The sequence below is a fragment of the Stegodyphus dumicola genome, chromosome 11, assembly GCF_044657685.1.
Source record: "Stegodyphus dumicola isolate Sdum_Otavi_A_Nest chromosome 11, ASM4465768v1".
Classification (NCBI taxonomy): domain Eukaryota; kingdom Metazoa; phylum Arthropoda; class Arachnida; order Araneae; family Eresidae; genus Stegodyphus; species Stegodyphus dumicola.
The window spans coordinates 123,125,323-123,153,103 of NC_140778.1; the positions used below are offsets into that span (position 1 = coordinate 123,125,323).

Below are 27,781 nucleotides of genomic sequence, written 5' to 3' on the forward strand. Positions count from 1 at the left end.
TTTTTTCATCTATATAAAAGAGATTTATGAAAAAAATAATGTAAAAATATAAATTAATAACAGATAATTGAACAATAAATTAAAGTAGCAGAACACATTTTATTTTGTGCTCCTGCGGATTTAAACCTCTATATGTATATAGAAAGGAGAATCGATCAGAATAAAATTAATGTTATTAAAAACATATATCAATGTGTAACTTTATTTTATTTATGCAAGAAAGGGACGTAGCCCTCATAAAAGTCTAGCAAAACAAAAAAGGTGAAAGGGAATGCTGGCTTTTATTGATGTGCACTTTCATTTGTGTGGCCATTTGTCGCATGGGTAATTATCACAATGTTTTTTTGGGGGGGGGCTTTTTGTCACATGTGGGCCCACCAGCGGCCGAGCGGTAAAGACACTGAACACTGGTAGTTCGGTCCGAGGTTCGAATCCCGTGAACAGGCTGACTGCATGGGCATTTTTGTGGTTTTTCCGTGTGTAACGTGTATACGAGCCAGTTTCCCTTAGAAAGTCCTACACGAAGGCATCCCTCCCTTTAGGCAGATAGCCCTCGTGTGCTTTGCCATAATTAAATAATCCAATCCATCCAATCTTCTGTCACATGAGCTTTCATCCAATGGGCTTTTGTCACGAAATCCTGTAATATGTACATATTTCTTTTAAATTATTTGTTTGTTCTATAATTAACCTAAATGATTATTGCAACATTCTGTTTTAAGCATTTCGATTTCAACTAAAAAAATGAACTGGCTGTTTCCTCTAAAGATCCCAAAAAACTTTCTTTTTACTTGTATTTATTTGTAAAATAAAAGTTTGTTTGATTATTAAAGATGAACATTTCTCTTAAATAGAATTTTTTTGTTTACTGTCGTATTTAATACCGACTCAAAATTACATATCAAATATTATTTTGTCAGTGTTCTACTGTCAAAAACATCATAAATTATAGCTTTAATATTCAGTGATGTAATAAAATTGAATTTGCTTCATAAGAGGATATTAAAATTAGAATGTGAGTGCATTAAAAAATTTATATGAAATACTGAGCAAAAAAAAAATTGGCCTTTCTCTTTTATCGTAACAAGTTTCTATGCTTTATATGACTTACCTAAAATATATATATATTTTATACTTACCTAAAATATTGCATTTTATACTGTTTCTTTAAACATGATATGCTTGTATAGTATCATTTCCGTAAGTGGGGAGGCAATTAGCATACTGTTATGAAATGTACAGGCGTGGTAAGATGGCTTCCCCCACGAAGCAGTTTTAGGGTTGTCATAAAATGGCAAGATAATACAGGGTTGCCACATTTGGCAAGAAATCGCATATTTGGCAGCAAAATTGGCGATATACCATGGACAAATGGAGAACCTTCTGGAACGAATTCTTACTGGTTTAGCCCAGAATGTTCTCGAACACAACCCGAAAGCTATATAAACTCTGCTGGCCCGCAGTCAGTTAGTGTGCCTCGTCTAGCGAGCTGATAGTCAGTCATAGAGAGAGTGCCTCGTCAAGTGCGAGATAGTTGGTCTCGAGTTAGTCAATCAATGCGGAGTCGATCGAGTTGACAGTTGGGCAGCGAGTGCTGAGTGGGTCGTTGAGTGCATCGAAGAATCTCTTAGTGTATCGTGGTTAGTGCATCATCGAGAGAGTGTGTTAAGCTCCGGGAATAATTGAAGAGTCGGGAGCTGTGCTCTGTGTGTCGTCGAGTGCATCGCGAGTTGTGGCGTGGAGGATCTCGAGAGTATGTGGAGTTCCGAAAACGACCGAGCAGAGTCGAGAGTTGTACTCTGGTGCTTTGCAGTGAAACTGCATCCACCGTTATTGCATGACAGTGTCGCTGATTGTTCCAGCGTGTTTGTAGTAGATCTTTGATGACTGTAAAAGTGTTTTGGAGCTGTTCGGATTAATATTGATAAATAAAGCGTGTTTCAATACTTCATCAAGTGTCATCGTTATTCACTCCAAATCCACACGAACCCGGTATGAACGTGAAGGAAGAAAATAACGTAACAACTGGTGTCAGAAAAGAAAAACGCAACAATACTATAGAAGCCTTGGACAGTGTGTCGTTTACAGTGATGCTTTAGGTAGAACCATCAACAATTTGATAATGGGAGATTCTAAAGCCTAAAACTATCTATTAACATATCATTGTCAAGTATGTCTTTTGGATTATTGCATCTAAATTATATGACTCTGGCTTAATAAATTAAAATGTAACAATATGTTTGACTGCTTAAATATGTATTGTTTTTGTTAAAGTTTCTATAAGGAATGAAAACAGCCTGCAAAGTTATCCTTATCTTCATTTTGCATTTTAAATATCAGTTTTCTTCTTATGTAACGTATAGGTAATGATTAATATTTTTTATTTTTAATATTAAAATTTATGTAAAAAAGGAATCTCTTCTGGGATTTCTTTCACTACATCTTTCATAAAAGTGATGCTGCATGAAAGTTTTATACAATACAGGCTGTCTCTCATTCCTTGAAATGCAATGCGAGATATACAGTGCAAAGTCCGGATGCCCAGTATCTGGATCATGTAATGTCCAAATCTCTGGACTACCAACCAATAAATAAATAAATAAATAGGTAAAATTTCCTTTACCTACAAAATCCAGAAATGGAGAATATAGGGCTGAATTAAAAGAAGCAGGTATGCAACAAATGTGATTTTTCTGTACATTAACTCAGATTTTTGCATGTCACTTTTAAATGCTTGCTGGCTAAGGAACGATTTTGTTGCCAAATCACAATACATTGACACTGTATTGATCGTAGCTAGGATTCTGACCCATGAGTGGTTGTAGGGAGGGACAGAGTCATTGCTGTGTATTTTGTCCACTTGGTGCAATCTTTACAGGCTTAAATTCTGCTCCATGATATCTCTTCAACTTGTACAAATTTTGTGGCCTCTAAATTGTACTTCTCAGTGCTTTTTTAAATCCTGAAATTTCTGTCACCCAGTGCAGCCGTACAGGATCTAGCATTTGCCTTATTGGGGGGAGGGCGGAATAACATTCAACCTAAACGATATTCAAAGCCCTAATGTTGCCATGTCAGCATATTATCTTAGTAGATTTAAACTAATGATCTGAAATTTGGAATCATCAAAGTCTCCAGGATTCTGGATCTCAAACTTGCTGCTGTGTAAAAGGAATATACTAATCTGAACTTGTAACTACTGATTTCAAATAAGACCTTAACTTTGTTAGTAGTTGTATGCTAGCAGATGATCCGGCATATGCCTCCTTTCATTGAAAAATACTTGCATACTAATGAAAAGAAATGCATGTCAATTTTTTTTTAAATATCATTGTCAAACTATGATTGAAATTTGCCTTATTTTAAAGTTGCCATCTCTTAGATTTAACTTTAGTTTTATAGCCACTTATCCAAGGATGATTAATTTCAAATTTTGTTACTGACAAGGGAAGGTTTGTCAAAATTTGTTTGTGCCAAAGAAGAAATATCTTCATAGAGAATTTTGTTAGAGAAACCATCTCTTTATATTACATGTGAGTAAAACTTGAAATTCTCTACAGCTAACGTATTGTGCCATAGGAAATAGATTTGGACTGCTTTCCATCACTTATTGCAAAAGCAAAAGGGCCAGTAACTCTTTGTTTTTAAATCAATTTTGAAACCCAGGTTTTGATTTATCAATATTTAAGAGACAGTAAATGAGTGATAGAAATGTTATATTTTTAAATGTTCAAAATTTTGATTTTCAAACAGCGTTATTCCAAACAGTAGTTTTTAAATAGATGTTAATTTTTTTTAGTGCGTGCATTCATGATTAATAATGTTGCATCTTGAAATTAGATGCTAATATTACAAATTGCCTTACATATTGATATCTAACTTTAAGTAATCGCTCTATGTGGAGTTCCTAGATCCAATGTTTCGCCATAATAACCAAACATTTTGCATGCTGTGTTCTGGTTGTTATACAATAGAATTCTTTAAAGAGTACTTCAAGTAGTTGAATGCAGCAAGGTAGGTCCAGAGAACAAGCTAGGAGATAGAAGTATTTCAAATAGATTTTTGGTGTAGAAATTTGGTAGGAGCATAATTGTACAGTGGTTGTCCGATGGAAACTGTTAACTATCAAATATTTTTATTATAAAACTTTTAATGAGATATTTAATTTTTATAAAAAGTTCCTCTCCCCATGTTAGTTCACATTTAATTGATATTGCATACAGTCAAAAGTCGTTAATCCGGACTCGTCGGGACTTCGGGGATTCCGGATTATCGATTTTTCCGGATTATAGATCATCAGTTTAAATCTCGTAAGATGGCATGCAGAAATTCTAAAATTAAAAATATGAAACCGTAATTTAAGAAATAAAGAACAATTATGATCTAAAGGGTATCAAAATTTACAAAAAAAAAAAAACCTTAATATTTTGTTTACTTTATTAAACATTTCTTTCAATGTAAGTTGTTTAAGTTGCTTCGTTTTATGTGATAATACTTTTTCCTTAATTCTATAAACAGACATAATTTCTTGTTCAGTTACAAAGTTCCGCTGTTCAAGTCCCGTAATTGCTGTGCCGAGAATACCGACTAACTTGTCAATCGAAATTTTTTCGTTTTCACTAACCTCTCTGTCACCTTCTTCATGTCTTTATCCATTTTTTGCAGCAATTCCACTTTTTGTTTGATGGACATCGAAACATACTTTCATTTTGTAGATCCTTTGGGAGCTCCAGCATCGGAAATTCTATTTGACATAATCGAAAGGTCAAGTTTACTTTTATAAAATTGCTCTTACAGTCTGCAAAAAATAATAAGCCGGATCCAGTTCAAAGATTAAGGAACAACGCAATCATCAACATTAACTGAAATAGATAATTAGATAATTTTAGATTATACCGTCCGTTATACATAAAACACGCACGCGAAAATGTATTCTGCACTTGCGCACACGCATATGCGCAGTTGTAAAGGTCTTACGCGCACGCGTAAACACCTATGCGCATGTGTCAACGCGGCGCATGCGCAGAAAGTTTTTAGCTTTGAGGTCCGGATTATGGGTGTCCGAATTAACGACTTTTGACTGTATATTGCATGTCATCTGAAAGGATAAAAGAAATGTTTTTATGATTTCAGGAACAAAACGCATAAATGTATGTAGCTATATTTTATCTAATTGTGTAAATATTTTTACATTTCAGTTTTATATTCTAATTAGACATTTTTATAAGAAAAAAATTATTTGTGCTCATCTTTAAATTCAGTTATATTATTAAACTGAAATTTATTACAGGATATTTCATATGAATTAGTAGATTGCATTTAAATAATTCTTTTCATTTTTAAGAAGAAAATTATTTTCAGCTACTGTGGACTTTTCTTTAATATGTTTCACGAATCTTAAATATAATTCATGTATGTATGTGTTTTTTTATTTTATTTTATATATTTTTTTGTGTGTATAATGTGGGATTTATCCATTTAAATTTGTTAGATTATTAAATAAAAATTTTTTTGAAATTTTTATTAAAAATAAATAATGATATAGATATTTTATTATATCTTTATCATTATTTATTTTTAATTTTCTTCAGTTACATTAATACAAAATAAAAATGCTGAAAAATGAATGTATTTATATTAATAGGATAAATATTAATAACTATTTTTTATTTCTAGAATCGCTCTGACACTATTGATCTTTCTGATCAGTCACTTTTAGTTGATATTTCAGATGCTTTGAGTGAAAGAGATAAGGTGAAATTTACCGTCCATACAAAGGTAAAGTTGTAACTGAATTTCAGTCTTTGAAAATAAGTATTTAAAGTCAAACTGCTGAAGATTAAAAATCTTCAGTTTTAAGCTGTAAAGTATTTCTACTTTTTGTGTTTATTATTTAAAGGTATTTCCCAGAGGCATATTCATAAAAACAGATCTCTTCATTTATAAATTTAATTTTTTCAATATAATTTTAGAAGTGCCTTCTCAAGCAATGTCAGATTTGAATGTTAAAATTTATTTGTTACAATTAGTAATGTCTATTCTTGTGACTTATGTTAATATAAATTTATTATATTTTAGCCATATGAGATTACTGAATGCATAATTTAGATTTATACTTATCTTTTATTTATATTAAATATATTTTATTTTTTTATTTATTTCACAACAGAAATGTTTTCTTTTGAAAGGCATAGTGGTTATAATGGTTTTATGAGAAATATGCATATATAGTATTTTTACCCCCCCCCCCCAGTAGTAACTTTCATAACAAGATCATTGCTTAAATTTTTGCACTGGAAACAAAGTCAGGAAAACCTTTTAATTTTGCTCACTGTGTTAGATAAGATTAAATAATTTTACAAAATAAGCTCACTGTGCTATATTTTGTCAAATTATTTAACCTTATTTATTCAATGTGAAACTAATATGATTAATTTCTCTTGAAAGTTTTACTCATGTAATTAGTCGTAAACATATTTTTTCCTTTGGTACATGCACATTGTGCCGGCCATTCAACTGTCTTCAAGCAATGCAATTTAGTACCAATTTAAGATAAGCAAGAAATAAGAGCATATTCATAACATATATGCTTTTGTTTGATGTAAACCTGAGTGATTTTTGATAAATTGTATTTTGTTTTTAAATGTTATTGTGGGATTTTCCCTTGCATTTTGGAAAAAACAAAATATTAAAATTTAGGAACTGCCTTTGCAGAACATCAAGCAGTAGATTAATTTCAAAGCTATGGGATCGTCCATAAAAAAAGTATGTATTAATGGATATGACATGGTTAGCTGAATATGACTGACAAAACAGTAATAGATTGGAACAGTTATATGCACAAAGTTTGTGCTCATAGCAGACTAAGCCGAGATTATGTTAAAAATGAGAGGGTGTAAAAAAATGGTAGAAATTGGTGAAAGGCGTTTTTATGAAGGACAGAAATAATGCTAAATGAATAGTGATTATTTATTAAATAAAGACATATCAGTTCTTTCAGAATTTCTCAGGAACAATTAGTGAGATTTCCACCAACTTTCACAGTCAACAGGATAACATGTTGCTTTTTGTGCATACAGTATGTCACATTCTAAATGCAAATTATTATTTTCTGTTAATTCTGCAGCATTGGCTGACTTTTTGTGTTGGTGCAGTCTCAGTTTTAATCAATAAAAGTTTTGTTGTAGTTTCGTTACAATAGATTACATAGAATTAAAATATAATGCAGCAGGAGAATAATTTAGCATTCATAAATATTTTTTAAAAAAATTTAATACTAGAATAAATTTAAAAAAATAGTAATCATAAAAAAATTTTTAAATTTGTTTTTCAGAAATTAAATTATGAAAAATACAGATTTAATTCCATATGGAATAATTATTCTGAAATTGCATTTGTAGAATATAATAATTTAGAATAATTAAAGAAAGGAGAACAAACTAAAAAAGACATTTGTGTTCAAGAATTTAGAATATTATATAATAATTAGAATACAATAGAATAATCTGCATTTGTGGAATATAATAATTAATACTAAAATATGCATTTTTAAAATAATGGCCAGAAGGGAAAAAAATGTGATTTCTTTATTAACTTTTACTTAAAAAAATAGCAATTTTCTCATCATAGTTGAAAAAAAAAATTGCTTCAGGAAGCCCTAATAAGAAATGTAAACTTATATTTAGTTTACTGATAGTCTTTTAGTTTGACAAAATTTATGTGGTAAGAGAAGAATAGTATTATTTCTTGTATATGAGATTAAATAAATAAGTAAAGGGATAAGAAGAGTAATGTGACATTCCAAATAAATTATGTTGCTTGAAGAAGTAGAATTTCTTCTGTTATCTAAATCATAACTTTATTAATGCATTTGTCTGTGCACGATTAGCAGCTCATCTCTAGGATTTGACCTAATGAGCACGACTTTAAAAAACTGTTATCCTTAAAAATATGATTAAATTGAATTCATAATCACAGCGAAAAGTTAATAAATGTAATGTGTAATAAAGTTGCTACTCAGCCAATATAGTGTTTGGTGATGCTGAGTGCAATACCTGATATCCCAGGGTTTGAATCCCGGAAAGGCATATAGTGTTTTTGTGGTAAGGAGACACTCAAAATGTAGGATGAGCCAAAAGTCTTTCTGAGAGGTTAGTGGTAAGAGGAGGCTGGGAGACCCTTGGAATCCCTTCTGCCTGTTCTCCTTAAAATTGGGGCAGAACTGTGCAATTAGTGTGGCGAGGCTATACCATTAAACCAATGTTGAATTTCTGGTGTTCTATCCACCTCTTCCTGTATCTGTATAATAAAGTTGTCATAGAATTTGGAAGCAAACTATGTCAAAGCTAGGAGAGGTTTTTTTTTTTTTTTTTTTTTTTTTTTTTTTGTGCATAATGTCACTAAAGTTATTTATGAGAACTTCTAAGCACTCAGAAAAAATACAAAAATAGTTCAGTCTTATTAAGCAGATTGTTGGTTTGTTAAATATGATAGAAAATTTAAAGGTCTTCTGCATGGTTTTTTACAGCAAGCAAATTGTGTAATATGCATACAAGAAGTTATAAGTTTTGTGACTAATAATAATTAGAATGTATTTATTTGTTTTAAAAATAGTTGCTTAGAACTTTTTTGCTTTTTCTCAATATACATGTTTAGTTTTTGACATTTTTCTAATATATGCTCTCTCTCTCTATATATATGCATATTGGAAGAATTGTAAAGAAATATTAGGTTTTGGTAGAAGACTCATTGTAAAATAAATTTAGATTTTTTTGGAGGAAGGTAGAAAAAAAAAAGAGTTGAGTAGTTTTTACTATTAGTACATATAATAAAAAATTCAGTTTGTTAAGACAAACCATATGTTATTGTTTTTGAATCATGTTTTGTTTATAAGGACTATTTAAGATGACAGAATGCATTGATGACAGAGCCCAAAATCGAGATGTCCAATATGATCCATTGTCAGTTCCACCATATTGGGGGGGGGGAAGAAAGAGAGAGAGAGAGATCTCTGTAGACCTGGGTTTTACTTTTAGGCCTTGAGTGAGGCTGTAGTTTTTTTTTTTTTTTTTTAATCTGACATAAACAGTAAGTGAAGCTCCATTGTTGTCATGTCTGCTAGATATCTTACTAGATCTAAACTGATATAGAATCCAGAAATTTCCAGAAGCCAGAATCTCTGAAATCCCAATGATTCTAGATCTCAGATTTTGTCCTGTATTTTCTGATTTGCATTTTCATTATACATCTAAATGCATAGCATAGAGTTAGTCTTACTTCTAATCCTAGCATGCTCTGCTTGTCAGTTGTTGCAGTAATATTGAAAAAGAGTGCAGGGCTCTCCTCATTAACTGAAAAATTGTGAGATATTGACGAAAATTTATATATATGTATATCGGCGCCGCCGCAAGGCTATACGGCACCTGCCAGCGAAATAGCTGAAGTCACCCCCTTTTTTTTCAATTTTTGTAGAGGAGAAGGAAGTTTTGAAGAAGTCATTTGTTGAAATTTTTTGTAACAATCTATCGAAAATAATTTATTTTTCTGCATTCCATATTTATAAATTTTTCTATAATTTCTTTTGCATCTATCTTTTGACAGATTTCATTTTCAATGGCAATCAAAGCTAGATTTAAGATTCTGTCCTGTGATATACTGGACCATAATTATGTTTTGATCAATTTTAATTTGGTGAATGATCTTTCGTTACTAAAAACACTAACAGGAATGCTAAGTAGTATTTTCACTTATGATCTTCAAGTTCGGGAAGCACCAAATATTTGACACAGTTATGTTAAGTTCAGAATATTGAATGGGTGATTCATACCAGCTATAAAAATGTCTTTCGAAACTACTATTTCATCATAAAGTTCTTCTGTGTTAATATCTTTATTGTCACCACACTGTAACATTTTTTCTAATTTACTGCATTTCATTTTCAAATTTGCATTATCAATTTCTGATAAATTACGCAAGAAACTAAAGTTATCGCGGGGAATTTTTCATTGCATCAAATCTTTCATTTAATGATGTTTAAGCAATATCTAAAATTCTAAAAAAGACATTTGCCCTAAACTTCTCCTCTGGAGATTGAAGGGATTCATCAGCATGTTCGTAATCGAAGGGACATTTCTTTTTCCTTCATTGTACTTCTCCAACAGTTTTAAACTGTGACTCGCCATCCACTTCTTCACTAGATTCTTTGGCTTTCTTAAGAAAACTTTTGTAATTGATGTCACTTCTATATTCTTCAATGAATGTTTTTAAGTTACTTATTGCCTTTAAGGTTAGTGTAACAATCAAACCCTTTTCTTGCAATTGTTTCCTGACAGGATTAATTCTGTTAAGCAAATCGTGCCAAAGTATCAAGGATAAATAAATAAAAAAATAATAAAATGGATTAAATAAGGATAAATTGAAAGTATATTAAGTAAAATAAAATAAGTACGTACTTCATCAAATGGATTTTTCTTTTCCAGTAGTAGTAAGGTTATTGTGCATCGGAAATTTTCTTTGGCAAACGCTTAATAAATACGAAGCAGGAATGTGTAGATGATACATAACACGCGGCATTCTAGATGCATAGAAAATTACCATTATATAGTATTAGTTGCTCAGAAGAGTTATTTTGAAACGCCTGCATGTGTAGTCGGTGTAAGTAATGTATTACCTAGATTAAACTTGCTCACAGCTTGAATTCCAACGCCTTTTCGATCTCTAACTTCTTTGTGTGACACTGTACTTAACGATTGATTGATGGATGGGTGGCAAGGCGTTAATGGATGGGCTGGATGCTGGTCAGCGCCCCTCTCTTGGTTGGTGCTCGCCTGCAAAGAAGGCCTTGTAGGTCCACTTCTGCCAACCCTGATGTATATTAAATCAGAAAAATTGAAATATTTCTTGAAAAGTTCGGGAGGTACTTATCAATCTTCTAGGTATTAAAATGGTGGTAACCATTTATGGTAACCAATAAACAAAAATTGCTCCTTTTAAAAAAAAGCAAATGAAGAGTAATTGTACTTTTCTGTATTTCTTGCAAAAAGTAATAACTAACTTTTGTCTCATATGATCCTTTTAACTTATCCCCCCCCCCCCAGGGGTCGACCATTATACTGGTTGAGATCTGTACTCTGGCAGCCTCGGTACAGGCGATATTAAAACTGAGCTTAGCAGTTTTGCATTTTGTGCCAGAAGATACCTTTAGTCAAACAATTGGCCCATTAGGGTGGGTTGGTATAAGACCCATTCCAGATTGAAGGCAGCCAGTATAGTACTGATAGGTAGCATTTAGATGAGCAGTCAGATCTCCAGGCAAATATATCCCGTTTTATCATGGTTTCTGGGCACCAGAAGTAGTGATTCCGCCTGCTCAGTTCAGTAGTGGGTGTTAGGAAAATCTATTTAAATTCCACTGATCTGGACTGAGGATACAGGTCTCAGCAAGAGGAATTTGTATCATCTTTAAGGTGGTGTTTTAGCTGGAATGTTCACCTCCTGCTTAATATGGTGACATCTCAGCTGAGAGTTCATGTAGTGATATTAACTTGTTTGAACACATACATATTCTGTTTATTCAACTCGTAATCCTCTTATCTACCTATTAATGAGATAGTCTTCACCTTCTGTTTTGAAATTTAACTATTCATAACATCTGTGACTTGTCAGCCTTTCAATAGTGTAATTTAAAGTTATCTCATTAAGTGATTGTATGGAATTAAGCACTTTTTTCCCTTTTATTTTAATTCTTAGCTCCTCAGTTTTATTTTAAGACATCATAGGAGTAATATTTGTCATGAATGATATGCGGTTGCTATATCTTTTCTAAATGTTTTTGATGTAATTTCCTTCATATTTTTCCTATTGCTATAATGAGTAAGGTAAATACTTTTTTATAATTAAGTGTATAAAATTATTCAGTTACTTTCTTTAATTTGGTAAGTACTCCATTCTGTGAGATCAGATCAATTTAATCATCAGAAACGGAAAAATTGAGAAGTTTAATTCTGCACTATATTCTTTTCACTATTTTTGTTTTCAAAACAGTTCGTGTGACCATTGCTACAACTGAAGTAAAATAATATCCCGAACAATTATTAATTTAGAAGTCAGGCAACAAAAATCAGCATTATATTTGCAAATTTTTACAGGACTAGTTACATGTCATTTGCACTTTGGCAGCTGAAGGATCGAAACTAGTCCTGTCAAAATTTGAAAATAAACTCTGACTTTTGTTGTTTGATTTCTAAATTAACATCGCTACAGTGTTTTTTAAGAATCTTATTTTAATTTATTAATATTTTAAAAATTTTTAATATTATATTTGTTTGAAAACATTTGATATTTAGATTAACTTTTCGTACTCCTCAATTCTAATAACAATTTACTATGCATTGTGAAATGAACTAATTAGTATTAAATTACTCCAACATATCACTGGTAAAATAATTTTTAAGTATATTGTATGGATGCAATGAAATCACAATTTATTTTTATGGCTAAAATGTTTTATGTCCAATAGGTGAACATTGCATCCATAAATTTATCAATTCTGATATTCCTATTAAATATTATCCTTTGAGACTGTAATATATGTGCTTTGATTAACTTTCCCTCCTAGTATTGAACATTCTAGTTTAATGTCTATTTTAAATATGAATGCATTTTTATATACAGACAACTCTTCCAACATTTGCAAAGCCAGAATTTTCTGTTGTTCGTCAACATGAAGAATTTGTATGGTTGCATGATTCATTTGAAGAAAATGAAAAGTATGCTGGATTTACGGTAAGAGTAAAGATTCTATATGTAAGTTCACATTTTATTGAATGATTTTTGTAGTAAATTAATAGTATTTAAATAAATTTCATATGTGTATTTGATTATAAATTTGTCTTCTAAAATATGGATTTTATTTTCAATATATAACAAAATTTAGTTTTAAGCATTGATGAATTTCATATATAATTTTTAATGTGTTTTAGAAATAGTTCATTGTTGTAAGAAAATAGTTCTAAAGCAGCTTTTATATGATGTGAAACTGTGATCAAATAGTATTAGAAAAATAAAATTTTATTCTGCTAAATTTGATCTTTAACTGAGAAATGCTCAAAGGATTTTTTAAATATAATACTTGATATGTAACAGAAATTTAATAATTCTTAAGGTATGTTGTTCTATATCTGTAAAACAATGTATAGTTTTCTTTTGTCTGTTCTAATTGTAATTTATTTCATTTGTATTGAAAATCACATTTTGGACTTTATGGACTTTAGAAAAACATCTGAGCGAGAGTTTGATATGCTGTAGTCATCCTTTGAATTTTAATATGCACAAAGAAGTTCATTAGGATTCGTAGGATCAGTGATTCTGTACTGTTTTATTGAAACTATTATCATTCTAAGTGTTTTATTTATGACATTGATTTGAGTATGAAATTGTTATAAGTATAGAAAAATGTGTGAATGGTTAACTCCAAATCTGTAAACCAGATATGCGATAAAGAAGATGTTAAAAGAAATTATGCAAATGCTTGAGGAACTAGTAGAATAATTTTTTATAATTTAGGAGGAGCTAAATGATAAAATGTAATATGTACACTGCACACAAAAAAAGGAAGTTCTATATCTCCCGTTCTACTGGGCCGTTTGACGAGATTCAAATTGCATTTTTCATGTCTCGAAAGCGTTACTTAGGCTATATATTGGATTTATATATAGCATTGTCCTAACAGAAGTATTTTGACACAAAATCAGACTTTTTCTGAAATAACATACAATTGTTTTTTCCATATTTCAATTCTAGACCTCAAATTATGCCTACATACTACATTTTTTAATTTTTGGTGAAAAATTTAAAAATTTATCTTTGCGCCAAGTATAATTCATTTGGTGAACTTCTTAATTTATAGCAACCTATTTTCCTTTGTGCATGAGTGTGGGGGGGGGGGAAGTCATCATTCCTGCCTTCAAATAATTTTAATGAAGTGCGTGTACCACATTTTTGTTATTATCGCTTATAATAAATAAGCTAAATTTCAAAATGTGCCAAAATGTAAATTCATGTATGTCTTAGGAAATTTTGAATAAAAATTTTTTTGCAGGTATACTTAGAAACACATCTACTTTAAGATGATGCTAAAAATTTTATAGGTTATAATACAAAATTTTTTTCGAAAAATATATAAAAAATATTTTAGAATACAAATTTTTAAAATAAATAAAAAATGTGCGAATTATATTTGATTAAGCCTAAATTTCAAATTCTGGAAAAAGGAATCAAGTAAGTTTAAAAAAAAAAAGATATTAATAAATATATATCAAATTCAATTAACATTGAGAATCTAAAAGTTTGAGAGCTAATTTTTTAAAAACTACTCACACAATTTTTACAAAACTTGGCAGTTTGACATAATTTGAGTCATAGAATTGAAATATGGAAAAAAATTGACACGTCATTTCAGAAAAAGTTCAATTTTATGTCAAAATACCTATATTAAAAAAATGCTATATATAAATCTAATATATATCATAAGTTACGCTTTCGAGACATAAAAAACACAATCTAAATTTTGTCAATCGGCCCAGTAGAATGGAAGACATAGAATTATCCCCCTTTTTTTCTAGTGTACATCATTGATAATTTTAATTCTCACATCAAATTTAAATGGAAGATTAATAGATTATTATTATTTTGCTTTTAAGAGGTTAAAATCCTAAAGAGTATACGGGATGTATCGTAAATGTTGCGACAAACTTCTCATGGGGAGATAGGGCACATCATAAGGATTAAGAATTGCATAGGAACCTATACCTGGAAATGTCAGAGGTAAGTGGTAGAAGATGGGAAAAGAAGCAAGAGTGATTAATTGGAAACATTTATTGGACATGAATACAAATGGTGTACGTTGGCTTGAATGTTACAACACATGCTCGAAGTTTGCACCATCAGACACCAAACATGCCTGACACCGATGGACATTTGAATATTGCAAATTATTTTATCTTTCTGGAGTATGTTCTTCCTGATTTGCTTGACGATGTTCCACCAAATGCAAGGTGCAACATGCGATTCTAACATGATGGGGCCTCTGCACATTTAGGACTGGATGTTCATAGCCATTTGAACAAATCATTCCCGTATCAATGGATTGGACATGGTGGACCAGTTTCCTGGCCCCCATAGTCACCAGATTTATCAAACCTTAATTTCTTTTTGGTGGAAGCCATCAAAAATGTAGTGTAGCACGATCCTGTTGTGTCTGAAAGGGATCTCGGGGCAAGCTGCTACAATCAAAGAAACTCCCAGTGTGTTTGAACATGCTCGGCAATAAATGGTCTGTCGGTGTCAGGCGTGTTTGGCGCTTCTGATGGTGCAAACTCCAAGCATGTGTTTAACATTCAAGCTGTCGTACATCATTTGTATTCATGTCCAATAAATGTTTCAAATTAATCACTCTTGTTTCTTTTCCCATCTTTTACCTCTGCTACCACTTACCCCTCACATTTCCGGGCATGGGTTCTTATGCAATTCTTAATCCTTATGATGTGCCCTACCTCCCCTAGAAGTTTGTCACAACATTTATGGTACACCCTGTATATGATATATATATACATATTAATACATATATATTTAATTTTAATCTTCTCTTTAAGTTAGAAAAGTTTTTCTGCATGTTTTTGGATTAATAGCACATTTGTGTATCTGGTTCAGGTCATTGTCGTAAGGGCCTCTTAATTTAGGGCCACTTTGGAATTGTAATAAATTCATTTTTCTAATCCATACTGAGTAACGTATTAAAATCTGAAGGCATATTTTGATATTTAGTATAATATTTCTTAATTTTACATCTAACACTTGCATATATTTAAAAACTACAAATTTAAGATTCTTATCCATATTAAGATATTTATGAGTTGAAGTGATTTAACTCCTTAAATATTTGTAAAGTATTGAAATTATTGTAGTGATAGTAGTATAATTTCTATATAGTATAATTTCTTAATAGATACCTCCTGCTCCTCCTTGTCCTGATTTTGATGCTTCAAGAGAAAAACTACACAAGCTGAGTGAAGGAGAAGGAACTATGACCAAAGAAGAATTTATAAAAATGAAACAAGAGCTTGAAATGTATAGTCTTTGATTTCATTTGCATTCTTTTTATTTGAAAAGTAGCATCACTTGAATAATTTTTTAAAATCTTATTCAGAAATAGCAAATGCTTTGTGGCAACTTATTATACAATATTTTGACTCTGAAAAATAAAGAAGGTATAATGCTATAAAGCACAATTTATGAAATGGCTCTTAGCAAAAGCAAAATTAGCTATGTGATTAGTTAAAAATATCTTCTTTTCAATTTTTTCATAGTAAAACTTTTTCCCATGTAATTGTCTCGGAATATTCAAAATTCTCAGAATATGTATCAGTTTTCTCTATAAAATTAATTTCACACTTTTTCCCTCCTTTTTTTTCCAAAATATTTCTGGCTTTTTGCTGTTACTGAATTGGTAGGGGTAATTTTTCTTTAGTATTTTAGCCCTTGCAGCTTGGAAAGTTTAGAAGGATTTGAAGGCAAGATATATAGACCCACGATTCTAGAAGATTCGAGACATATGTGACAAAATGAAAAATGTCTCCATAGTATCAACACGTAACGGATGTATTTTAGAGAAAGTTTGCGATGAATTTCTTACTTTTTGGAGAACGTCTGGAAGAACAATGAAAACATAATATTTGAATGTTTTACTCCTGATACTAGAATCATTTTCTTAACATGTTTATCTTCCCTTTATTTTCTCTACTTTTCACTAGACACAAGCATGGAAAGTAACAAAAATGCTTCTAATCTTGTCACATGGGCAGGCAAATTATAGAAATGGATTTTTACTTCCTTGTACGAAGTAAAAAGGAAGTATTGTAATCGCGAAAAGTTTCAGGCAGCATATTTCAACGAAAATATCCATTTTGACCGCTATCGAATGCAATTTAATGATGTTTTTGCATGATATCTGTACGTAAGGACAGAATAAAATACTCTTTTCCTTCAAAAAAATTATAAAACTGCTTTAAAATTTATTCTGAAGAGAATTTTTCGTGGCGTCTGAACGAACGTATGTACGTACGTGCGTATCTCGCATAACTAAAAAACGAGTAGCCTCAGAACATTGAAATTTTGTATATATTACTGCTATAACATGTAGATGTGCACCTCGTATTTTGGTTGAAATCGGGCGCACCAAACGTATATAAATATGTTTATACCCGGCTCAGTGATCTCAGTTGCTCTACTCTTATATGTTGGTAAATTATACACTTTTTGCTTTAAAAATGATTGAATTATGTTGTTTTTATCTTCCGGTTAAGGATTTTATGCCTTTAGTAAATCTGTGTGCAATATTTTTAGAATTATCAGCAATTTTAAAGTTGTTTAATTGCCGCTAAGCCTTTTTTAATGGCGGCCATTTATGTTTATATTTGAAGCAGGAGACTAGTGGATTTGTTCCCAATCTAGAGAAACTTAGCTTCGCAACAAAAAAGATAACGCCTTCATTTATTATTTAAATCATGCTGAATCCTTTCTGGAATTTTTTCGAGGAAATAAGCATTTAAGATTTACTTCGTAATTTTTAATATGGATATTTTGAGTTTTTATGTATTTTTTTTTTTTTGCCTTCTCGTGAAGTGAGAACTGAATTAATTAAATGAGAAATACACAATCGTCTGTGAAAAACTATTTCTTTTTTGTTTTGTTTGCTTAATTTCTTTTATACATCATTCTAGCTTTATTATAGTATTTGAATAGAACATGTGGCAACGATTAGATAATTCTATTCTTTAAATGATATAAATTTTGTGCATTATGAGTTAAAATATGAACAAAATATATAAGTTAACTGTTATATAATTATTGGATTATATAACAGTTAACTTAGTTTCCGTTATAAAATTATTATATAAGTTAACTGTTATATAATTATTAATACCATTAAGTGAATCTAGCGCCAGAGTGTCGCTATGGTAAACAAATACTAGAGTGAATTTTAAAGAATGCATTTATTCTATTTATGCGCTGATTAAGTAGATTTAATTCAATCCAATAAGTTTAAATCAAATGCAAGAAAAAATGCGTATATTTTAATATTCCAATACAAGGAAGTCATGTGGTGTACACACCAGATTTTTTTATTAATAAAGAAATTGAAAACTTACGATTTAAAAGATTCATCTAATATGTTTTAATGCATCATACACAGAGCTGGCACCAGGCATTTTCCCACCTGATGCAATCTCTGTGGAAGCTAAATTCTGCTTCCAATGCCTGCTCTAAATTCTAAAAGTTGTGCCATTTCCAGATTTTGTTGTTCGGTGTGTCACTAAATTTTAAAAATTCCTCCACAACGGCTCTGTAACCGGCCTTTACCATATATATTTCTTCTGAATGTTCATATTACTAAAGAAATAAAATTAGCCATTTTCTCTACATTCTAAATGCATTTCATGTTTTTAGAATAACGGAAATCTTTAATTAAATCCAAAAATTCTAAAATGAAAAGGAAACGTGTTGAAGAAAGAAAATGATAAGGACAATGAAAATTATTCTTCAAACAAAATGTGCAGTTATTATTATGTAAATTACCCAATTGTTTACGATTTCAGCCTTTACTATAATTTCCCATTTCTATTTCCTCATATGATAGAGTTACTGAGCCAGATTAAATTAAAATTAAATTATATAATCTTTGACCACTAGTCCAAATTTTTAGTTTGAATTTGACTGTTCTTGTTTAATTACGTCACCGTGAGCTGCAAATGATTTTGTTAGCATCAGAACATGCCTTTGTATTCTATGTTCTTTTTATATAAGAGGCTTATTTAAAAATGTGTCTGATATTTTAGTTATTTTCAGACATAGCGATAGTTTGCTTCACATCAGTTGGGGGTTTTCGACTATTTAACTTTTACCAGATCAAGTAAACCCTCATAGGTACATTGTGGAGAGGTTGACAAGTTAGGAGATAAAGCAGTTAGGTTGATGCAGAAACTAGCAAGAGCATTGGTTTGCATTTTGAGGCAAATCTCTAATTGTTAGAAAAGATGGTTAAAGAGAAGGAAATCGATATAAACTAGCCAAAATGTTTGGAAAGCCTTCAAATTAAAATAACGCATAAATATTTTGTTGAGTGTTGTTGTTACAAAACATAAATGTTTTGTAGCTTTTAATGTGTAATTATCCTAATATCGTTTAAGAATCAATGTTATAAATTACATGCATTTTAAACTGTGAAATTTGATTAGATTTTGATTTTAATAGGGCTTTTTTAACAAATATTGTTAAAAAATAAAATTTAATTGTGGCCATGTAAATCCATAATGACTAAGGTTATCTAATTACCTAATTTAATTATTTATAACATATGCTTACCCTTAAAAATTATCTCTACGTATTAAAGCGAGTTATTGCCTTTCATTAATACTCACTGTGGTCACAAGATAAAACACAAAAACGTAAAAATTCAAGTAAAACTTATTCTTTGCATCTAGTGAGACTTAAAATAATACAAAACAATTTATCACCTCTGGTGCTTTAATGGCTTATTGGAACCTTAAAGTATATTAACTGGGTTACAACCCCTGAAACTCTACACAAAGCTACGATGCTAACTGCATCAAACTGAGCCCGACTAACTTTCAACATTTGCGAACCTGCATCAGGACACCTGCCTACATCAGGCCTTTCAGGTTTGTTCTAATGAGCAGGTCTCTCTCTAGACAAGCAGCAGCAGTAACAACATTCAGTGTTTTGTTCTGAATCCTGCTGATTATGATCTTACTTCTCATTTTAACCTATGCCATTTGACATAAAATCTACTTGCCATTTACTCAACCTCTAGACTGACCAAGTACGTGACAAAATGAGACATTTAAAAAAATCAACATAAAGCTAACTGTGAGTAAAACGTAAATGTCACTTATCTTCTTTCAAATATTTCCATCTGTTATAAGTGTAAAATATTTTAATGCTACTTGATAAATTGCATAAAGTTTATTTTATTCTCAAACTTATTAATAATTATGTTAATTCATGTTTAGTAATAATGCAGACTACTTAGAGATCTGTTTTATTTTTACGATGGTATCACAAAAGTGAAATTCAGGCATAAATAATATTTTTAATTGAATTTATTTAATTTCCATTTGCTCATAGGTCCTTAATTTTTTTCATTAATGGTCCTTAAAAGTCCTTAAAAGTACTTAATTTTCATGTGCAGAAATATGTACGAACCCTGGTTTCTAAACATACTAATTTATATGCATTTATTTTAAGATTCAGAATAATTTTAACTGATTCCTTTGAATTCATTCCCTTCTAAATTTTTTTGGCCATTGGAGTATAAATAAATATCAGTAAAATCATTTGCCAGTTAATTTGAATGCTGACCAATTTAAGCCGTAAGTTTTATGGTAATATATTGCTGCTATAAAATGTGTTATCTTTTTTTAAAATTTAATCTTAAGAGTTAATTTAATTTTGAGAGTTTTTTAATCTAATCTTATGGCTTTTAACTGGAGTTTTAGACTATAATTTATCAGTGAAATAATGAAGATTTCTTACTTTCTGTTATAAGAATTGAGTGTTTTGTTCTTGATATTAATTTCACTTTTCAAAGAACTGGACTAAATTTTTATTAGCTAAATATTTCTAGATTTTAATTGCACAGTAGCCTCTTATTATAATCATACGTATATATTAGTATACATTATTTAAAAATTGATTAGCATTTCCTGTTCCTGTTTTAATGCTTGCTAATTATTTCAAATAATTTAGTTCTTGCTATGTGCCATTTTTTTCCTCCAATATTGAAAAGTTGACTGTTGCATCGTTTTAAGAAGAGGGCTGATCAAAGAGTAATTAAATAAATATACATATATCTATACTCAATTTGTAGTTGCATATAGATACAGTTAATTCATTGGTATGTGACCTCAAAAATTGACTTTGCATTGATATTTCTCTTCCTCTTGATTAAAAAAGAAGGGCTTGGTTGAATTCTGATAAGAAATTCAGATAATAATATCTCTTGCTGTTTAGTTTTGAGTAGATATATTTGTGCCAGTTTAGATATATTTTATCTTTTATAAATAAACATAACTGTAAAAGTGATGAAAGACTTAGTGATGAAACAGTCGGTATTCCTAAGAATATCGAAAACAAAAATTTTGTTCACTTAAGTGATAATACATATTGCATTTAAAAAGTGGAGAAATTTTGAAACATGAATAAGCTTGTTTTTAAAAGAATGACATCAGATTTGTAACAGTGGCAAATATTCATTAATTCAAATTCTTTAAGAAAAATTAAGTTCCATTATGTTATGGTAATGAGCTTTTATTAAGTGTTTTAAACTAAATTTGTGATATTTTCTTAGGTGTGGTATTACAAATATACTTTTTATTTCCTTTCATATTGTTTCTTTTTATGAATAACTTTGCTTTTAGATTGACAAAAATGAGCTGGGTTGAAATTTTTCTTTTACTTATTGATATCTAAATCTGTATATGCTACTTCACATGTGTAATGAACGACCAGTAAACACTAGAATTTATTGATGCATCCCAGAGAGTACCTGTGTACCTGTATTTTGAGCATTTTTAAAGAGATCGTTGGTAAATGTCAAGATTTAGGAATTGATTTGGTAATAATTAATATAGGTATTATTTTAATGAAGAAATTTTGCTGACTAATCAAAACAGAATTTTAAAGGTTGTAAAAATTTATTTCCCACAATAAATTGAACTGATTAAAAAATTTGTGTAATTTAGATTATAAACAAACAGTAGACATTAAAATATTGATAAGTATCACTTCATTTCAAACTCGTGTGATGAATAGAATTATTTTTGGGGTACGATTTTTCATCTGTCGTATTACTCAACATATTTTTATTGGATAAATAGAATTGTTGATATTTGTCTTTAAAGTGTATTATTTGTCATTAATTATGTAATGTATTAATTGTGTGTAAGATTTGTCATAAAAACTTTTTGCATGCAACAATCAGTCATGTTGATAGTCCAAAAACGAGATTAACTCTTGCATACACTAAAAATGACATGCATGATAGACTGTAGCATCGGAATGCATATTTGATTGAGTATCATATTTAAAATATTTTAAATTACTTATTCGTCATTAGTAAAATTCCTTATTTGCTGCCATCTGTTGGTAAAAATATTGATATAATATTCTAAAATATAAATATTATGTTAGAAACAGATATAAAAGCACTTATGTCAATCTTACCTGTTATATTAAAAATAGTTAAATTAAAATTCATTATTCATTAAGTAATAATAATGCTTGTAGATTTAAAATATTTAGATACGTAAAACAAACTGAGTATAACTAAACAAAAATATAAACATTTTTTTTAAATTTTTTTCCTTTTATCATTCTTAAATATTTAATGAAAACAAAAATTTAGATTAAAAATATTTTGTAAACCAAAGTAAATGAATGTCTTTCTGGTTCAAAACAATAATAAAAATTTTAATGTCTAGTTTTAATAATATGCCACAATACTAGTTACTTGAGTTACTTTCATTGTCTAAAATTATGGGAAATTTTTTCTAATTGAGATTGAAGGATTTACTAAAATATGTATTTTTGGAAATATATGTGATTAATTAAAAAAATTTTAAATGAATTTATATATTTCTTGTGCTATTCTTCCATCATCCATGTTTATTCAACTTAAGACTACAAGTTCACTAAATCTTTAACTTGAATCATGTTTAAGTCTTGAATCTCTTTAAAGATTTCTATCAGGTTCACTTTATTGATAATATTTGCTGTGTATGGAAGTCAAAGAACATAACATTCCCCCCTTTAAGAGTACCTGGACATTCTAAAATCAGCGTGCTCTCTTGAATAATGGCTGTAATACTAGAATCTAAAAAGTCCATGCATTTTAATTATTGATCTGCATTTTCAAGTTTTCTTCATAAATATTTTATTCTGCAGGGAGTATTTAGCCACTTTCAAAAAGACTGTAGCAATGCATGAAGTGTTTTTGCAACGTTTAGCAAGCCATCCTGTTTTCAGGAATGATAGTAACTTGAAAGTATTTCTGGAATATGAACAAGATGTAAGTTGTCTTAATTTCTGTAAACATATGCTGTTTGATATGTTAATTTATGTCTTAAAATATATCTCTTTTATAATTGCCTGTATTATATGGTGGTTAAAAAAATGCCATTGTTATTTTGGTTTTCACTAAGAAATTCTTAAATTTTCCTTTAGTTGAATGTGAGAGGCAAAAACAAGAAAGAAATGTTTGCAGATTTGCTCAGCAACCTTGGAAAAACTGCAGATGATTTACTTCTATCAAGCACTCAAAAGGTATTAAAGCTTTAGATAATTGAATCCACCCCACTTAAAAAAAAGAAAAATCTGTATTAAAAGGCTTATCTTGGAAAATTTGAAAACTGGGATCTTAAATATAAGTATGTATGCCAGTTTTCACTTAGTGTCGCAGTCATATAAAGTAATTTTGGTTAAAAATCTAAAAAGGATATTTTAATTCTTTTTTTGATAGATAGTGATATTTCTAAGTATTTATACTCAAGAGTTTTAAAATATTTGGATGTTTTAAAGCTTTTGAATACTTAAAAATGTATTTGATTATCAACTAAGTTCATCGAGTAAATTTTCTTTCGAATCTTATAAAGGAAGCACCTCATTTTCTGTTATATAAACAGAAAACTTTTTAAAATTTTTTTTATAGAATTTAGGTAAATTAATGTGTAATTTAATTAAAAGGTAATTCCTTTTATGAATTGTTATAATAATCATCAATTTATGTATGGTTTTAGGATGTTGATGAGTTCTTTGAACACGAGAGAACTTTCTTGATTGAGTATCATAGCCAAATAAAGAATGCTACATATAGGGCTGATAAAATGACCCAAAGCCATAAAAGTAAGTTACATAATAAACTGATTTCTTTGGCCCATGATAATTTTTTATTTGATACTGTCAATTTCTTATAAGAAATTCATACTTGTGCTCTTTCTCAATTGAAGTTACACAAATTCTTTCATTTTTTGACAAAACATTTCATAAATACATGTCTATATAGTGAATAATATCTAATTAAAACTACATTTTGTAAATTTCTAAATTAAAAAATATCTCCTTTAATCTGAGTAAATTCAGATGAATAATTTATTTAAATTTGATTGTTTAAATTATGCATTAAATATTTTGGTTACATATTTATTACTTATTTTGGTACTTTTCTGATGCATCCGCCATGCTCTTTGGCACCTGTGAAAGAGTAGTGAACACTAAATTTTTTTATTTGTAAACAATTTCTACTTATAAAAGTAGTTTGTAGAAAAAAATTTATTTATTTTTAGTGACAGTTCTTGGGTCTCAGCATGTATTTGGCTTCTCTTTCACAGAAGCAAAAAGTCTGATTGGTCACCACATGACTTCCTTGTACTACCTATTAAATTCTATGCATTTTTTACTGCATTTCATTGAAACTTATATCCTGAAATTTCATTAGGGATATATTTCTCATTCAATGTTTTCATTCTCACTTCACAGCGAGGCAAAAATGCATAAGAACTCAAAACATCTTCATTAAAAATTATAGAATATAGCAAAGAATAAAACACCAACTACATTTAAGAAAACAGTTTTTGCAGTTAATAAATGCAAATGAGTTTCTACTCCAAAACAAGAAATTCAGTCAGTGGGTAGGAAGATGGATTTTTCATTGCACAAAACTGAGTTTACTTTTGGTCTCACTTGGCAAAAAGACACTGAAGTTTGAAGTTTGTGTAGAACTGACTTCATTTACTATTTTGCTAAGTTTCATATATAAACAAGGGCTGTTCTGTTAGGCTTAGTCACAGTTAAACAGCTTTTAAATTGTTAATAATTCCTAAACTATTGCATACTAATTAAAGGCATAAAAACTTAACCAGAACATAAGAACACCATAATTAAATCACTTTTAAAGCAAAATATGGACAGTGTACCTACATATAAGAATAAAAAAAAACTGAGCTTACTGAGCTGGGTAACAGAATGGGCATCTGATTGCAACCAAAAAAGGTGGTGCACAGTTACATGTTGCAACAGTCTCATATACAAAATTTCAATGTTCTAAGGCTACTCGTTTTTGAGTTATGCGAGATATATACCTACGTAGGGACATTATAAAAAAATCTCCTCTTCTGAATTCATTTTATATTTCATTTTGGGAAAAAGAGTTCTTTATTCAGTCTGTATATATAGATGTCATATAAATACATCATTTAAATGGATTCAAGAGCAGTCAAAATGGATATTTTCTTTGATATATGATACCCGAAATGTTTTGCGATTAGAATACTTCCTTTACTTCACGCAAGTAAAAAGCATGGCGAGTGCATAAGGGAAAAGTGCCTTGAATTTTAGTTAATGAAATATATATCATTTTAAGTCCTAGCATAAACATATATTTCTGAAATACTGCATACTCGTACATAGTTGATTTCATCGGTTTATTATTGTATAATCAATCAACTTATAAAATTAAGCACTTTTAGAATTTATTATCAAAAATATATATATTCATTGCGTTTATTTTTCCTAGCATTCTCTTAAATTCATGAGTAAAAGAATATATCCCATTCAGGAAGTTATTCAAATTTTTAAAGAAAAACTTATTCTTAAAAACATTCACCTTATATTTACTAAGTAAAAATTATCAAACAGCTTATTAATTGACTTTTTCCTTGCAAGGACTCAAAGATCTTGTAAATCATATTTGAAGGAAAAGAAATTAAATAAAATTCCATAGCTTAATTCAGTTTATTTTGGAAATTTTAAGCATATTTGGTAAAGCATGTTCATAAATCAGTTCAAGAAGTGTGTATCTAAGTATAAAATTCCATTTAGATAAGATTAATTATTCTTACTTGTTCATTACTGTCTCATAATTTTCTTTAACTTATTTCTGTATTTGTAAAATATGGGTAATTTCAGTATCTTAACTTATGTTAAAAGAGTATTTAAAAACGTTTGCATAGAAATAATAACATCTCTATAATGCTTTTCATTTTTTGTATCGTTTGTAAAAAAAAATTTCAAGTAAACAGGTTCCTGTTTCAAAACAAAAGAGAAACATGATAAAATGAAACATAAAATTAGCAAAGCAACAACCGTGTGTTTGGTATAGATTTAGTCAAGAACTGAAATGATTTTGAGGACAAACAGGTGCAGATCCCTCTTTCTTTATTAGGTACAAGAAAGTCTTGCATTCCTGTTTATTATTTTCAAAGTAGCATCATACTTCAACAACTAGTAACATCTTTTATTTTACATGATTTAAATGTTATACATATTACATTTTTCTCTAATTCTTCTGACACCAGCTGTTGCGTTATTTTCTTACTTCATGTTCATATGGGGTTCATAGATTTGAAGTGAATAACGACGACACTGGATGAAGTATCGAAACACACTTTATTTATCAATATAGGACAACTTGAAAACACATTTACAGTCGTCGAAGATCTACTATAAACACGCTGGAACAATCAGCGACACAGCCTTCAGGTTATCAGGCTATCACGGTGGAGACAGCTGCAAAGCACCCGACTCTGCTTTCCGGAGTACAGTTCCCGACTCTGCTTGGTCGTTCTCGGAGCTCCACGTACTCTCGAGACTCTCCACGCTACAATTTGCAATGCACTTCACGACACACAGAGCACAGCTCCTGACTCTCGGTTCAGTCATTTCCGGAGCTCAACACGCTCTCTCAATGATGCACTAACCGCGATACTCTATGAGACTCTTTCGGTGCACTCGACGACTCTCTCGGCACTCATTGCCCGGCTGTCAACTCGATTGACTCGCTAGACGAGACACACTCACTCTCAATGTGAGACAGCACACTCACTTACTGTGGACCAGCAGGGTTTATATAGCTTTCGGCTTGTGTTCGGGAACATTCTCACCGGTTAATTCTGGACTAAACCGGTAAGAATTCATTCCAGAAGGTTCTCCAGCCGTCCATGGTATATCGCCAATTTTGTCGCCAAATGTGGCAACCCTGCCCTCCTTTGCTATTTTATGGCAACCCTAATACTGCTTTGCGGGGAAGCCATCTCACCGCGCCTTTACATTTCATAACACTTCCCCGTCCCAAGGACTGCACGTCCCGGGCAGTACAACCCTTGGTCAGAAGCCTAATTCGATACAATCAAATCGTTTTCAAACAAACATAAGATACATTATTGCAATAATTTATTATATGCATTAAATTATTATTACATATATAAATTGATTATATTCATTGTATTATAATAATTTATTATATGAATTAAATTATTATTACATATATAAATTGGTTATATTATTCATTGTATTATATGTACACAGTATCGAGGTTTGCTGATGCAAAGATTTCCGGTTTCGGATTCCGGTATTGCTGTAAAATTTCAACAGCTTTTTCTTTATTTTTCCATATATCATACACAGTCATGTCCCAACTCCATACGATTCTGCTATAAACAGAGGAGTAGCACCTGCCTGCATCTTTTGCAGAATTTGCACTTTTTGCATTACCGTCAATGCAACGTGTTTACGTTTTTCAATGTTGCAAGCAGTAAAATCATGAGCTCGTTTCTTATCTGTCATTGTATTAAAAAGGTCTGAAATTAAAAATATACTTAATTTATCAACAAAATATCGGGATAAAAAAAAAAAAAAAAAAAAAAAAAAACGG

General features: G+C 30.2%; 1 protein-coding gene across 2 annotated transcripts in view; it reads left to right on the forward strand.

The window, feature by feature from the left end:
- Positions 1-27,781, forward strand: part of Snx6 (sorting nexin 6) — a 68,353-nt gene that overhangs the window by 1,636 nt on the left and 38,936 nt on the right. For both annotated transcript variants that reach the window (XM_035364162.2, XM_035364163.2), the window contains exons 2-7: positions 5,677-5,778; positions 12,673-12,783; positions 16,004-16,125; positions 23,020-23,143; positions 23,299-23,397; positions 23,871-23,976. In XM_035364162.2, the coding sequence (XP_035220053.1) occupies positions 5,677-5,778; positions 12,673-12,783; positions 16,004-16,125; positions 23,020-23,143; positions 23,299-23,397; positions 23,871-23,976 (664 nt within the window). The remainder of the gene's footprint in view (positions 1-5,676; positions 5,779-12,672; positions 12,784-16,003; positions 16,126-23,019; positions 23,144-23,298; positions 23,398-23,870; positions 23,977-27,781) is intronic.